Below are 14,622 nucleotides of genomic sequence, written 5' to 3'. Positions count from 1 at the left end.
TAACTGATCCTTTGATCATTTGGCCTAGAACCTTCATACTTCATTGGATGAGAGGGCTTACAAAGTAGATGGCCCCTATCATTTTGTGGTTACTCGATCAAAGGTCAAGGTCACAGGGGCCTGAACATGGAAAACTGTTTCTGATCAATAACTTGAGAACCACTTGACCCAGAATGTCCAAACTTCGTAGGATGGTTGGAAATGTAGGATAGATGACCCCTGTTGATTTTTTGGGTCACTTTATCAAAGTTCAAGGTCACAGGGGCAAGAAATGGGAAAACTATTTCTGATCAATACCTTATGAACCATTTGTCCCAGGACCTTCAAACCTCATGGGATTATAGGACTTATAGAGTGGATGACTCCTATTGATTTTGAAGTTACTTAAATAAACGTCAAGCTCGCAGGGGTCTGAACGCTTTCCAATCAATATCTTGAGAACCACTTGACCCAGAACCTTCAAACTTCATAGGGTAATAGGATAGAATGTTGATAAACTTACATGATGATTGGAAATGTAGAGAAGATGATCCCTATTGATTGCTGGTGACATCAAGGCAAGTGCAGACTGGACTATCATCATAACTCGGAGCATAGCCCGAGTGAAACTTCTTGAATATGGAATGAGTAGATGACCCCTTTTGATTTTTTGGTCACTTAATCAAGTCAAGGTCACAGTGGCCAGAAATTGGAAAATATTTCTGATCAATAACTTGAACATTGACCAGAGCCTTCAAACTATGGATTACAGGACTTATAGAGTGGCGATTCCATTGATTTGGTCACTTTCACAAAGGTCCAAGCTCGCAAGGCTGACATGGAAACGCTTTCCAATCAACTCTTGAACCACTTGACCCAAACCTTCAACATGTGGGGGATGATAGAATGTTTGCAAAAAGGATGATTTGAAATGTAATGTAGATTTCCTAATTGATTTTATTGGGTCAACAATCAAAGTTCATCAGGGGCCAGAACGGAAACGTTTCAGTCCCTACTTGAACCATAGCTTAGAATGTTGAAATTTGAATGATTGGGCATGTGGTAGTGATCCTATTGCAGCAATCCATCGTGTTCTTGACTTCTGCTCTGTCTCGTTCGAACTTGCATAAATGTACTATTGGAGAGACATACGCTTTTTACAAAGCTGTCTAAAAGTTATTTTATTCTAAAGTTTTTTAACTTTGAGAGATACAAAATATCGAATTTCAAGAAAATTCAGCATTTCTTCAATGTTTGCTGATCTATAACAGAGTGCGGGTGTGGTATGCAAAATGATTAAATAACTTTTAATGCTATAGTAGTCAATTTCAAAGATCATAATTATCATAATGTAGTGTTAATTGATAAAATACTTAATCTTAATCATTGAATAGTTTGTGTACTTCAGAAATAATATTCTGTTACATTAACCTTACAGTTGACATGATTTGAATGTAATGTTCATTCAGCAAAGATTTTTTGTCATTTAGTTTTGACTGAGTCAAACATGCCAAAACGTTGCATTAGCATATCAAAATGACAAATACCATTTCTGCAAGACAATTTATCATTCTAGTGAGTTTGTGCTTTGGAAGGGCACCAGAATGACAAAGTAGCCCACCAGTACGACAAAATATGTTATTTATATTATATCTGCATTTGTCGTAGTAACATGTTTATTTGTTATTCTATCGTGTTGGCGCCCTTCCAATGCACCAAAAGGACAAATAAACACGCCAATACAACAAATACAGGTTTTGTCATTGGCACACTAGTTTGTCGTCGTGGCATGTTGGCGCTCTTAAAATAAGCCAACGCACCAGAAAAAAGTGGCAGAAATCAGCCACCATAGTTTTGTATTACACTTGTTTATTATTTCTCTCCTTTCTTGTTCAGAAAAGAAAAATAATAAAATTGTTTGGTATTGTGTTCTGATAGTGATAAAAATATATTAAAGCATTTTGTGGTGGTATTTGCTCGTTCTTGAACGTAGAGGTCATTCGAGCTCTCTCTGTCTTCTTAAATACCTGCTGCTTATTCATTTTTTTGGTATTCAATCCACTGATACAATAGGTATAATGCAGCCTGCTACACTTAAGAGCAAAACCCAGATGCCATCCTAGATTTTTATCAAAATTGGACTCTATTTGACAGGTAGTCACATGGCTTCTCATAGTAGGATTTTCAAAGCTTCAGTGAAAAGGTTGAAAAGGTATGGGGGGGCAGTGGGTTTGAATACGTGCCAAAGATTCACATTTATAGTAAAGCCTTATTTAGTAATCAGCATGCAGCCAAGGGAGTGATACAGTTTGGGTGCCTAAGGCAGGTGCTGATAAAGTCGGGTTGAAATTAGAATTAAATATACAACTGGAAAATGGTCTTTAACAAATGATTATCAACCTCTGTTTCTTTCTCTTTGTTGGTATAGCATTGCATACCATTTTCTAGAAGACTAATCAACAGTCAGTACCTTTTTGCTAAGCACCACTTTCAACAGTTAATGGTACTGTCCAAACTGAAAGATGGACAAGTTCTTCATATAAAAATTAAGGAGGGTAATGGTTAATACAGGATGGTTCCAACCAAACTATTTCATTACTTTAAATGATTTGTTCTTTAACCTGTTTCTTTTCTGATTCTGTCTCCTAATTACTGATATGTGTAGAACCCGTGTCTTCTTGTTGATAACCTGTGTCCAATGTCTGCATGTCCGTATGAGTGTCGGAATCAGCTGTTGTCGGTTGCATAGCATCTTGCTGTTTTCAATAGACTTGCTTATGCTAGTCTCATCTTCAGAGTCATGAAGATGTGATTCAGTTTCTTCTTGTTTGTCTTTCTTGTTATATACATCAGCTGCACAAGTTTCTAGCTCTTCATCGTCTAACACAATTTCTTCATTTATATCAACTGCATTTTTATCTTTTACAAGATTATCAACTTTCTCATTTGTTACTTTATGTTTATCATAACCTGTGTCCAATGTCTGCATGTCCGTATGAGTGTCGGAATCAGCTGTTGTCGGTTGCATCGCATCTTTGCTGTTTTCAATAGACTTGCTTATGCTAGTCTCATCTTCAGAGTCATGAAGATGTGATTCAGTTTCATCTTGTTTGTCTTTCTTGTTATATTCATCAGCTACACGAGTTTCTAGCTCTTCATCGTCTAACACAATTTCTTCATTTATATCAACTGCATTTTTATCTTTTACACGATTATCAACTTTCTCATTTGTTACTTTATGTTTATCATTCTTTGAAGTTTTGTTAATTCGTAGTGTTGATACTTTATTTTTCTTAATACTAGTATGCGATGACTCCAAGTATGTTTTCTTAATATATTTAAGCCGAACTGCACTGACGGGATTGTGAATAATTTTACTATACCTTCTCTTTATTTGTTTTGTTTTTTCTTTAGGAGCTTTGTCTTCTGTCTTTTCAGTTTCTGTTTTTGAGTCAGTGGTATATCTAAAGCCGATGTCTTGTAGTTTTTGGCCATCATTTAATTCTTTTCTTATATTATGAGCTATTGAGTCAGCTGAGATTCTACTTTTAGGTTCTGTTCTGTTTTCAACAGCCTCGTAGTTCTGAGACCCATATTCAATGGTATGAAGACGTCGTTCAGTTTCATCTGGAATGTTTTTCTTGTCATATTCGTCAGCTATAAGTGTTGTTGGTTCTTCTTTGTCTACCACGAAGTTTTCATTTACATAAACAATATCTTTATCCATAACAACATTACTAGCTTTTGTTTTTGTACTTTTAGATCCGTCATTCTTTCTGGTTTTGTTGATTCGTAATTTTAATACTTTGGTTTTAAACGGCTTTCTAAAGTAGCCATAGATTTTATGTCTTGTTGTAAGAGATTTTAGATTTCTTCGAGCAGTTCCATGCTTTGCTTTTGTTTCCAAATTTAACATTTTCCATCTTTTATAATTCTTGTTCTGATTTCTGGAATTACGAGTTTGGTCTGCTGTTAAAAATCCACGAGACCCCGACTTATTTTTTAAAACTTTATGCTTTCCATCTGTAGACGGAATCAGAATTTGTTGAAGAGGAACAACTTCTTCAACACTTTCATTATCTTCCCTTTCTTTAATGTCTCTTGAAAAATATTTTGTAATCGTGTCCTCATCTAATGTTTCTTCCTGTCCAGCAATATAAACGTCTTCATCGAGTTTTTCAAGCTCTGGCGCTTCTTCATCCTGATAAAGTTCTTTCAATTGAAACATTTGCAAGTTCTCCTCAGTTCCTTGTCTTTCATTTTCTGTTGTTTCTCTTAAATGGTTTTCCAATATTTCTGTCTCTGTTATATTAGCGGGTGCTACTTTATCACCTGTTATATCTACCTTATCATCTTGGAAGAATGTTCTTTTCTCTTCGTCTTCATACGCTTTGAAATAATCGTCAAGAGAAAGTTTGTCAGGTCTATAAATATTTCTTTTCTCTTTGCTATTGATAATCTGCTTTTTAACCTTAGCTTTGATGATTTTAACTGACTTGGAGTAGTACATACAGCCAATGACGACGACGACGATGATACCTATACCTACGACGGCAGCGGTTATGGCTATTATTAACGTTATCGTGTTATTGTTGTCATCACCTGATATTCAAAGAAAAAAAAGAAATTATTTTGAAAGTATATAATTATATAAATACAGAATTTATATTGATTGATAAGATGTCTGCGTTCAGACCGAATTCCTTTTCTCCTCACTAAACAATGTATACATGTATGTAGTTTTCTGACAAAAAATGCAAGCTAAATTGGTGAAGTTTTTGGCATATGAATTTGGAACACTTTTATCAGTATGAGGAATTAATGAGGCTTTGGGAAATGACTTTTACTTTAGATCTCAATGTACATATACTTACTTTGAAAAAAAAAACTGCAGTTTCGAATGAAAATTTTCTAAAGTAGCCATTAAATCGAAAGATGTGGGTCATTTGGTGACTATAATATGTATATACATGTATAAAGAATTTTGAATACAAATGTATGAGAAATAACGTCAAAATCATAATGTCAAGCCGCATGGTACCTGTGGGTTTGTATACTTATGTCTGACATATATAAACATCTCAGAGATGGGTAGTAGCTAGTTCTTTATCTAAGATATTCATTTTATAAACTGTCGAATACGAAAATATGAAAATTGTAAGCAATTCAAAACTTTTTTAATTTTAAATAAATAAGCAAAAAAGTTAATACAAATTAAAAATTCCGATCCCATACAAAAACAATGTAAAAACATTTGTTTTGCCCACCACCAGATAAGCAGATGTTAATGCGTGGCTCTATTTTTTATTTGAAAATTCCCTTGTCTTTAAGTTGGCATATGTACTTTTTTCTGTTATACATTTTAATGAAATGTTTACCTACTTGCTGTGTTCAGGTCAATGGAGGTAGAGTTCGAAACCTTTCATCATTTTTATACGTTTGATATAATGGTTATGTCTTTCGTCTTCATTTTGCACATGCCCTTGAAAACATGTATTTCGCGGAAGGGTTTTGTACACGTGAAAAATGTGCTGTACGAACAACGTTTACTGAAACATACTTGACTCACGGACTGACGGATAACATCTAACAAAAAGCGTATTCATATAGTATACCTGCTGCTGCAGTCACTGGCACCATACACATCAACAATATCCACATCAACATCGCGGTCTGTCTTCCAATCTTCAATAATTGTTCACATCATCTGTATGAGAAACACATATTGTTCTCATCACCTGTATGGAAAATACATATTGATTTTTCTTATGCTGTTTGTTTGAGAACTTTACATACCGTCTCAATAACTCAGTAGTCGAGTGCCAGCTTTTGAGGGGGAGAGAGGTGGGGGGGGGGGGGGGGGGGGGGGGGGGGGGGGTTCAAGACATGAAAACTAGTTCTGGTAGGTCCCTTGCTTAGCACTCGGTATTTAAAGGGCTGTTACAGGTAAGCATAATAAGCTCATGTAAGTTTCTGTTACCGGATATTATATTCGTCGGCTAGGAGCTTTATAGCTCATGCTGTTTGCCTTTATCTATACCTTCAAAGTTTGACAACAGCACTCATTTGTAACGCTATAAAACTGATGTTACTTAATGAATGACGTAATTATCTAGCAACAGAAACCAAAAAAAAAACGTACACGTGACAGCTTTGTGATTTTTAATAATAATATTAGAAAATACATTTTTAATGCGTGCTGATACATATCCGAACACAGAGCGGACGCAGTGGTCCAGAGATAACACTGTCTGACTACGAAAACAGGAATACCCCTCTCCTCCAACGAAAAAAAAAAACTAACTCTAGGATAAGAGTCCCGTGTATGGGTGCTTTACACATGACACACTGAAGAACCACGGAAGCTTCTGGAATTGGAGCGTCTTCTGTACCTTACTAACATTCTTCTAAAGAAGTCGCCGGCCATATCAGGCAAATGGGGTTGCCAGTGGCGATTTTAAGTACTAACTAAACTTACAAACAAACAAAATAATGTTCGAACCGCCGGTCCAGGAGCATATAAAATGATGCTTCGATCATTTATACATAATTCCTGTATGGCTATATGTCTGGCACTCATATGTTTCATGTTTTTTTTAAAAAAATATCGAACACTTGTACCAACCGAAATGACTTGTTACTGCACTTAAAATTGTCCAGCGCAGTTTTATTAACAAACTCTTCCGGAAAAAAAGTGATCAAAAGTGTTCCGCTCATTTAAATTTGGAACTATATGTACACATTATAATAAATACACCATTTTCGAACAAGTTAATGTTTTATTTTAATTCAAAAAAATGTATAGAATTTTTACATCAATTCTAAATGGAACAGTTTACCTCATTGTTTAGCATATGAACTTTGTTTTCACTTCCGAATCGACAACCACATTCACCGTGTGCTTGTAATGCCGATATTTTTTAAAGTTATAAAGGCAGTTTAATATACATGTATATGAACTAAATCTATTGATCACTGACAATATCTGAAAAACGATACGTAGTGAAAACAAAGACACCGTCTTTTCATACTTATTTTGTCATTTATAGGGGAATTGATTCACAGTCCTGACAATAGTATAATTTAAAGACCCATAACTATCTCTTTGTTCCAAATGTGAATATCGTGAAAACAATGTTCATATACAGTCCTGGCCCCCTGTCCACAAAACATTTTCGGTCTCGGCTGAGTTTGAGACTAGGAAATTTTACTAGATCTTTAATATTAAATTCTAGTTTCAGTATTTTATTCTACAACTTTTAAGACTAAACTCCAGTTGAGACTGACTATCAGTTTTGAATACAGCTGAACCTGCCTTAGCAGTCCCCTATATTAAACAGCCTCCTAGCTTTAACAACCAGTGAAGTAAGTTTTGTTCTAATTTCAATGTCTCTTAAGCAGCCACCGTCCCTAAAGACCCAAAAGCCTTTAAATTTTATGTTGAAAATAGATGGAACCACTATCCAAATAGATGTTTAGCATTAGTTAGAAAAGCACTACTTCCATTTCTGCCATGAACTTATACAATTACAGCGATAGAGGGAGGTAATGTATATAATTTATTCAATAAAACTGTCTACTATGTTAATCAATATTCAAATTTTTGGCACATATTGGAGAAAACATTTTGAAAATATAATTTAACAAAGTTGAAAAATTAATATATTTCATGTTCATAATAAAAGTGTGGCAGCCGCATTATAAACAACGGCCAGACTTTATCGCTCTCAAGCCGGATGCTTAATAAATACAGGTTTTACTGTAGTAACATAAAAATTATCATTAACTTTACCCTTATCCTGCTAAATTTCTATAATGAACTTGTCAGTCTTTCAATTTAGACAGTACCATTAATTGTTAAAATGGGTGCTTACCAAAAAGATACAGACTTGAATGGCAAGCAGAGCAGATCATGATCAGACTTCACGGATGTGCAGGCTGATCATGATCATGATCTACACTGGTCGCAAAGGCAGAATAATCGTATTCAGCATGATAAGGGTTAACTAAAAATTTAGATATGAGTGACGAATGAAGTTGCCTTATAAAAATCGCCTGAGACTGGATTTGTTTTGTGAACATGTGATCTGGGTCTTTAAATTTGTATAAATACGTAGATGGCTAGTGATACATCTTTTTCACTATATTATCTTTAATGCATGCTAATATTGAAAATATAATGAACAGTTTTAATGAGCTTCAATAATGTCAAATATCTAATATATTTATTTTTCATATGCAGGCATGTCCGAGAATTCAGCCACACTTTTCTTCACTTCTGCTACAAATAAATTGCTATGTTACTTTGTCAATTTGTTCACTGAAAATTCATAAAAAAAAACTCCTTTGTATATTTCAACTGAATTCTTTTTCCATGACTATATATTCTTTTTTTAATTTATATTGCTTGTTTTATCCTTTTGTCAATTACTTTCTGCGTATTTCAATTAGCCTTAATTCCCACTGTGTTTTTCAAGCTTACTTTACAGTAAACATGCGCTGTCAGTTTGGTCACTTTGCTCACTTATGTTAAAAAATTATGACGTAATCTCCGTATGCGATTTCGGCACTTTCCGTTTTTTTACGGAACGCATTGTGCGAGTTAAGCTACATTTACGTCCGAAGCATGCCGACTTGCATATCAATATTATAATTGTCGAATGCACCACCATAAATATCTACTAGACTTTCGTCGTCAGATAATTTTGGTTTTTGCTTTGATTCGCGTAATCGGATGTTTTGTTTTCCACGAGTCCTTAGGTTTTTTGTCATGGTCCAACCTTTGGTTGTTTCATTCCGCCATAATTATTTTTTTCTTGTGTGTGTTTTTCGTGTAGCTTAATCATTAATAATCAGTCCATTTTTCAGCTTTATGATTTGACTAGGTTGTATTTTTTATAACTTATTCTTCCAACGTTTCTTGCAGGTCGGGTTTTCAAATAATAAATCGTCACCTTAGCGGAAAAAGGCGAAAAAGTGCTTCTTAATATCAAAACAGTTATCAGCTTTTTGCAACGAGGTACCTATTATTATCTTTTCAATTTCTATCGTTATAGTGTTATTATGTCTTCCTTTTTACCTTGCTACGTTTGTCCTATATTAATACCAATATCTGTCATTGAAATATTCTTTAGTGATTTTTGTGAAAAGGCACTAGCTCGGCTTAGACTTCGGTTCCGGGGGGTACCGGGAGCTGAGTGTACATAACCACTACCTTTTCTTGTTTTCTTGTGTGTTGGTTTCTTTCTTTGATGCGCAATACTTGATTGATGATTATCCCGCTTAGAGTTTGTAGAATGCTGCAATGTTTTGCTTTTTAATCCTTCCTTTGGACCCGTTTCTGACGAAAATCGTCTGTGTTCCTCATCTTCCTTTGAAATATCAGTCTTTGACATTTTTCTTTGTGTATATATTTTTAAAACTTTTGAGGAACTTTTATGACCAGACTTCTTGAAACTCCCACTGTTTTCTGAAATAATGGCTTTTAAATGCTTCCGTAAATTTGATATTTTCTTTCTGCTTGTTTTTCTAGTCTTGCTTTTCTTTTTTCTATGATATGTCTCATTTGCCAGATTAAAAAACTGATCTATTTCTGGGAGACTTAAAAATTCTGCTGTCTGTCTTTTAGAAACGTTGTTTTCGTGCGAAGGATCGTTGCTTTCATTTTGCTTAAGAGTATTTCTTTCAAGAATTGTTTCTTTATTTATGTCAGGATGGTCATTAACATTATTTTCTTTAAAGTCTTTTTCAGAAACACTTTTGTTCAGCTGTCTATCAGTTTCAGTGTATATACCTACCACTGCTTCATGATACTCTGTTTTTTCTTCTTCATTTTGTTCATTTGCGATATCAGATGTTTCAGCTGCACTGTGTTTCTTTTCGAACATATCGTCTTCTTGCGATTCGTCCACATCGCTGTCTTTAAACTCCTTTTCATTTGCCTTTTCTATTTCTCCGTATATTCGATGTGTTTTAACAATAGGAATTGTTGAATTTGCATTTTGTTTACTAGTATTTTCTCCCTGCTGTTCAAGATCACTGTATGTACCTTTAACATTGGTTTCATATATCTCCATTTCTGTTTCTTCATATAGCTGTTTCACTTTATCTGGCGCGTGTAACATATCAGAAACTCTCCGCCTCTCATTCTCTATCGAAAACATTTTGTCCAAATCAAGTCCATGTTCTTTTGTATCTTCAGTTCGCTGACGTTCTTCATCTTCCTCAACAACAGCAACAAATAGTCGGTCTGAGTCCAATTCCTGCTCCGTAAAGTAGTTCTCCAATGTTGCCAGTTTATCAGGCGTGTCTATAAGATCGTGTCTATGTTTACAATTAATAAGCTCCCGCATCCAGACTTTGGTTCGTATTTTCTTTACTGCTCTGGTGTGGTAGATACACCCTGCACAAACGATGATGATGACAACAGCTGCTGTCACGCCAACCGAAGCAGATATGATTATAGTAACATCCTGACCATCGTTTTCTGAAAACACATACAGGTATAAATCTTTATGATGACTTGATCATTGTATTTTGAAAATAAATATAATGTTTGTTTTTGCGGATACTACTAGTCAGTGTTTGGTGCTTGATACCTTTGAAAGAAACACATTTTACAATGGTCAGATGAAATTCAGAATATATCTTGAACTATTTGAAAAAAAAGTAATATCGTAGGACTGTCATTATGAAACAAAGGGCACGATTCATTGCTCCAATGTCCTCAAATTGTATTTTTAAAATGCATATTGTTATCATAGCCAGCACGGCTGAATAGGTACAGCACAAGACTATGAATCGAGTGGGTTGCAAATCCGATACCTGGATGCGATGTTCTGAATATATATATGAATAACACATTACTAAACGACGGTATTTCTGAAGTTATTCGTCCTCAACCTCTTTTGAGAAATTGTAAGTTACTTGCGGAGAACAGGCCAGTGTTTGTACAGAATCTAGGACTGTCCCTCGCCGCTGTAGGCTCGAAGCCTGGCATGGGGTGTAGGCCCTTGAACTCTTTCATGCGAAGAAAATATCAGTTTAATGACGGCAGGTCGGTGTTTCTACCCAGGTGTCTGTCCGTTCCTGAAACAATGCTAGGACGGGCACCTCGGACCATCAAAAGCTGGAAAGTCGCAAAAATGACCTAATTGTTTTGGTGTTAATTCACACCGACTCTTTAGCACGGTGTTTCTGATATATGGTGTATTCAGCTCTCTTAAATCAGTAGGCACTGGTACTTTAGATATGAAATCACCAAAAGACCATACAGGATACATTATTTACCTGACTGGGCAGCAACGCCTGTTGCAGTACAAACCAGTAAAAGCCAAAAGATGGTCGCCATATCTTGAATACCATAGTACTCGCCTTTGCCCACCAGTCATGTGCTAGTTTTCACAATGTCTGTGGATTCATTAAAATGTACAAGGAATAAGTATAATGATTTGAAGATAAATGAAAAACAGTGAGACCAAACACATGAAGATCATCGAATGTATTATTTTTAGAATACCCATGATTCCATAATGAACGGCTGTCTTCGTGTTTTTCCAAAATCAGATCAGGATCCAGAAATACGAAATATGTCCTTTTTTCACAAATGAGCCGCACCATGAGAAAACCAACATAGTGCATTTGCGACCAGCATGGATCAAGACCAGTCAGGTAAAGGTTATAATTTGACTACATTCAGAAGTCATGTGAACAAAACATGCTGTGACTAAATACAGAGTTGGTGCGTCCGTGATATATTACAGACTCCGGTATATACCGGATTAACTAAATTTGAACAAAAATACCTTAAATGTATATATTTTGTAACCATGGTGATTCTAACCCTAACCTTTAGTCAGTATATTATGCACATTATACACTAAATGCGTGCGGACATGCAAAAAAAAATGAGTATTTTTGCCGTGCGTTCCATTTGATAATAATTCCGCGCATGCGCAGAACGGCTGCACCAACTCTGCAATGAGAAACATTCACAAAACATAGGGTCTATGCCAAAGTTCCTTAACTCATTTCAGATGTCGCACTAATCACGACATTATCGTGATAGCTACCTAGCTATCTCGTAACAGAAATATGCAACCATACATTTCATCTGTAGCGCTTGCATTTGTTATAAAATTATTACTGACGTACATAGATTCCACGTGGTCAGTCACTCGCTTTTATGAAATAATATTTTTAATGGGATACATTTCTTTTAAAAAGTTAACATATTAAACCACAAACCTGCTTAAATATTCCCTGTTCAGTTTCCGGTGTCTGTAATGATTAAAGTGTATTTACGTTTCAAATCAATTAAGTAAAAGTGATCAATACATTTCTTTGTAATAGGTTCACGGTAAACAAGTATGCATAACAAAAGAATTTTATATTTATACAGTATCGATATCGTGAAGTTCGATTATTAAAGGTTCATTCTACCATCGTTTATAGCGTGGCTGCCACATTTTTGCCTTGAATATAAAATATGTCTGTTACTAGTTAGTTGAATCGTAAGATATATTTCATATAAAATGCTTACTGTAGGAAACATTATTGAATATGTATTTAATTATTACCTCCCTTTATAGAGTTCTAACCATATAATTATGTATAGAAAATAGATGCATCACATCTACATGCATTTTGGTTTGTTTTTAACGTAACATTAAAAGCCTTATAACGTTAGGTGAGTTGTTTGTTTGCTAATAAATTTTATGATGTATGAATAAGATAATTTTGTACGTTATAAAATATCTCTGCAGTCCTTGTTCCCCTGTGGTACTGCTGGTGTATACAAGTATATAGTAATTCGAAAGTATAATCATTTTTTCTTAATAGAATGGTGTCTTAGGTGTCTGTCCTTCGGAGAGGTGCCTAGCCTCAATGCCACGTAAAGTGAGTATTTTTGTCAAATTGACGCATGAAATCGTTAATTAATTGTTGTGAAATATAGTTGAAGTATAACCTAGCCTTGTTACCCATAGCGATATCTTCCCAGTGCACGGATCACTCTCGGAATCTATCCTATTTTCTATAGTCACGAGTAACTTCTGTAATCCACACACCAGTAATGTGATTGTACAGTTCCATATCTTATAGTCTGACTCTCTGAATATTTCTTCTGTACTTGTATGTGTATATCAAGGTTTAAGCACACTAAGGGTAGAGGGGTGACCTGCTTTTACATGATTTTTCTCCATATTTCTGAAGTAAAAACATGATGTGTAGCATACTAAAATGAAGGTAAAAGTATACTAAACTAGGCCTATACCAGGGTACTATTTCAATAACATATTATGCATCATGCTTCGTTAAATATAAAAAAAAAACATGTAAAACTCTATTGTTAACTCCCAAAAGATTCAACTCTCTCATCAGTACTTAAATGAGCCAAAATTTTGTGTGCCCATAAGCTACCAAAGTGTATCATATGCCAGAAAAAAAGAAGAGTTACAGACAGACATCTGTTTCCTACCCCAATGAATTAAAAGTGATATAATTCAAGATTTTGTGCATTAATCAAAAAATGCGATACGCTTTTACAGACCACCCTTCAAAGGAACAGTGCCAAATTTCATAAATAAAGGAACTAAATTACATCGCACACTCCACAAAGTTATGAATTTCTGTTCTGAGAAAACGGAGAAAAGTTCAAAGCATGAACTCCCCTTATTTGTCAGCCAACAAATGAGACTACTTCATTTTTTCATTCCGGACAAATTGAACATTATTTATAATTATTCACAAATTATTAGGCTTCTCCACTAGTACAGCCAGTCAAAATCCGTTATATTTACCCACTATAACGACTGATGCCGGTCTATATTTTGGATATAATTTCGGTTACGTCAAAGCCATTTAACTCCCATTAACGCTCCCACTAAAGCCATTATGTAAGGGCGTACCCAGGGCGGTATGAATTATACGCACGTGAAAGGGTATGAGTGTGGGAGGGGGTATCTCCCCCGGATTTTTTGTTTAAATATATATATATATATAGAACTGGCTCTTCTTCAGAGGCTATTGTAAAATGTCAAATATTTACTGTTTTGGCATTTGTATGGAAGTATGGTATAGAGAATTTGTATGAAATAAAAAAAAAACAGATATCCCCAAAAATGTCGATAACTCCTTCAAAGATTGCCAAGCAGTTGAGCACCAAACATCCCCATACAATACAATACGTTTTATTTCAAGTCGGCAAGACACAAACATATGAAACATAAGCTCTGATGAGCTTTTTAACCGACCATGACTATATACACAGTACGTTGTATCAACAAAACGGAAAAATATTTACAGCCCCCAGTGAGGATCGAACTCACGACCCCTGGTTTACAAGACCAGTGCTCTACCACTGAGCTATAGAGGCAGATGCTCAAATGGAAGATTATTTTTATCTATAAATTAAATTAATACCGAGCAAGGTTGTTCTACATACCTGTGTTGACAAATCGATTACTACGCAAAAACGAAATAATTTATGATGTCCATTTTATACTTTAAAGGTACATACTTTGAAATAGGCATTCTACTTTTGTGAACATGGCAAAGTGCATCCAGAATGCTGCTGAGAAGTTGCAAAAACTGCAAGAGAAACGCACTACTTTTTACATCGGCATGATGATCCAAAACGAGGGC

General features: G+C 35.1%; 2 protein-coding genes and 1 non-coding gene across 3 annotated transcripts; all 3 read right to left on the bottom strand.

Annotated features, from left to right (window-relative positions):
- Window positions 1–2,212: 2,212 nt before the first annotated feature.
- On the bottom strand, window positions 2,213–7,972 carry LOC123555118 (uncharacterized). The gene is made up of 3 exons (XM_045345725.2): window positions 6,819–7,972; window positions 5,595–5,686; window positions 2,213–4,581 (listed from the first exon to the last, which is right to left on the bottom strand). The coding sequence occupies exons 2-3, from the start codon at window positions 5,644–5,646 to the stop codon at window positions 2,567–2,569; spliced, it is 2,067 nt and encodes a 688-aa protein (XP_045201660.2). The 5' UTR covers window positions 5,647–5,686; window positions 6,819–7,972; the 3' UTR covers window positions 2,213–2,566.
- A 137-nt stretch (window positions 7,973–8,109) lies between these two features.
- On the bottom strand, window positions 8,110–14,619 carry LOC123555120 (interaptin-like). Its single transcript, XM_045345727.2, has 5 exons — window positions 14,498–14,619; window positions 12,960–13,185; window positions 12,226–12,258; window positions 11,269–11,388; window positions 8,110–10,465 (listed from the first exon to the last, which is right to left on the bottom strand). Exons 4-5 carry the CDS (start codon window positions 11,327–11,329, stop codon window positions 9,063–9,065), a joined length of 1,464 nt encoding a protein of 487 aa, XP_045201662.2. The 5' UTR covers window positions 11,330–11,388; window positions 12,226–12,258; window positions 12,960–13,185; window positions 14,498–14,619; the 3' UTR covers window positions 8,110–9,062.
- On the bottom strand, window positions 14,282–14,353 carry Trnat-ugu (transfer RNA threonine (anticodon UGU)). The gene has a single exon. It is a non-coding gene; the product is annotated as a tRNA-Thr (tRNA).
- Window positions 14,620–14,622: the final 3 nt, after the last annotated feature.

Source organism: Mercenaria mercenaria, chromosome 7, assembly GCF_021730395.1.
Source record: "Mercenaria mercenaria strain notata chromosome 7, MADL_Memer_1, whole genome shotgun sequence".
NCBI classification, from domain to species: domain Eukaryota; kingdom Metazoa; phylum Mollusca; class Bivalvia; order Venerida; family Veneridae; genus Mercenaria; species Mercenaria mercenaria.
This window is presented reverse-complemented; position numbering and strand designations above follow the sequence as displayed.

Bases quoted from the DNA above. Each gene is read 5' to 3' on its own strand.
- LOC123555120 (XM_045345727.2), bottom strand. From the start codon at position 11,329: ATGGCGACCATCTTTTGGCTTTTACTGGTTTGTACTGCAACAGGCGTT. The intron at 10,466-11,268 runs GTAAATAATGTA...ATGTGTTTTCAG, and splicing joins AGGCGTTGCTGCCCAGTCAG to AAAACGATGGTCAGGATGTT.
- LOC123555118 (XM_045345725.2), bottom strand. From the start codon at position 5,646: ATGTTGATGTGGATATTGTTGATGTGTATGGTGCCAGTGACTGCAGCA. The intron at 4,582-5,594 runs GTATACTATATG...TTTGAATATCAG, and splicing joins GCCAGTGACTGCAGCAGCAG to GTGATGACAACAATAACACG.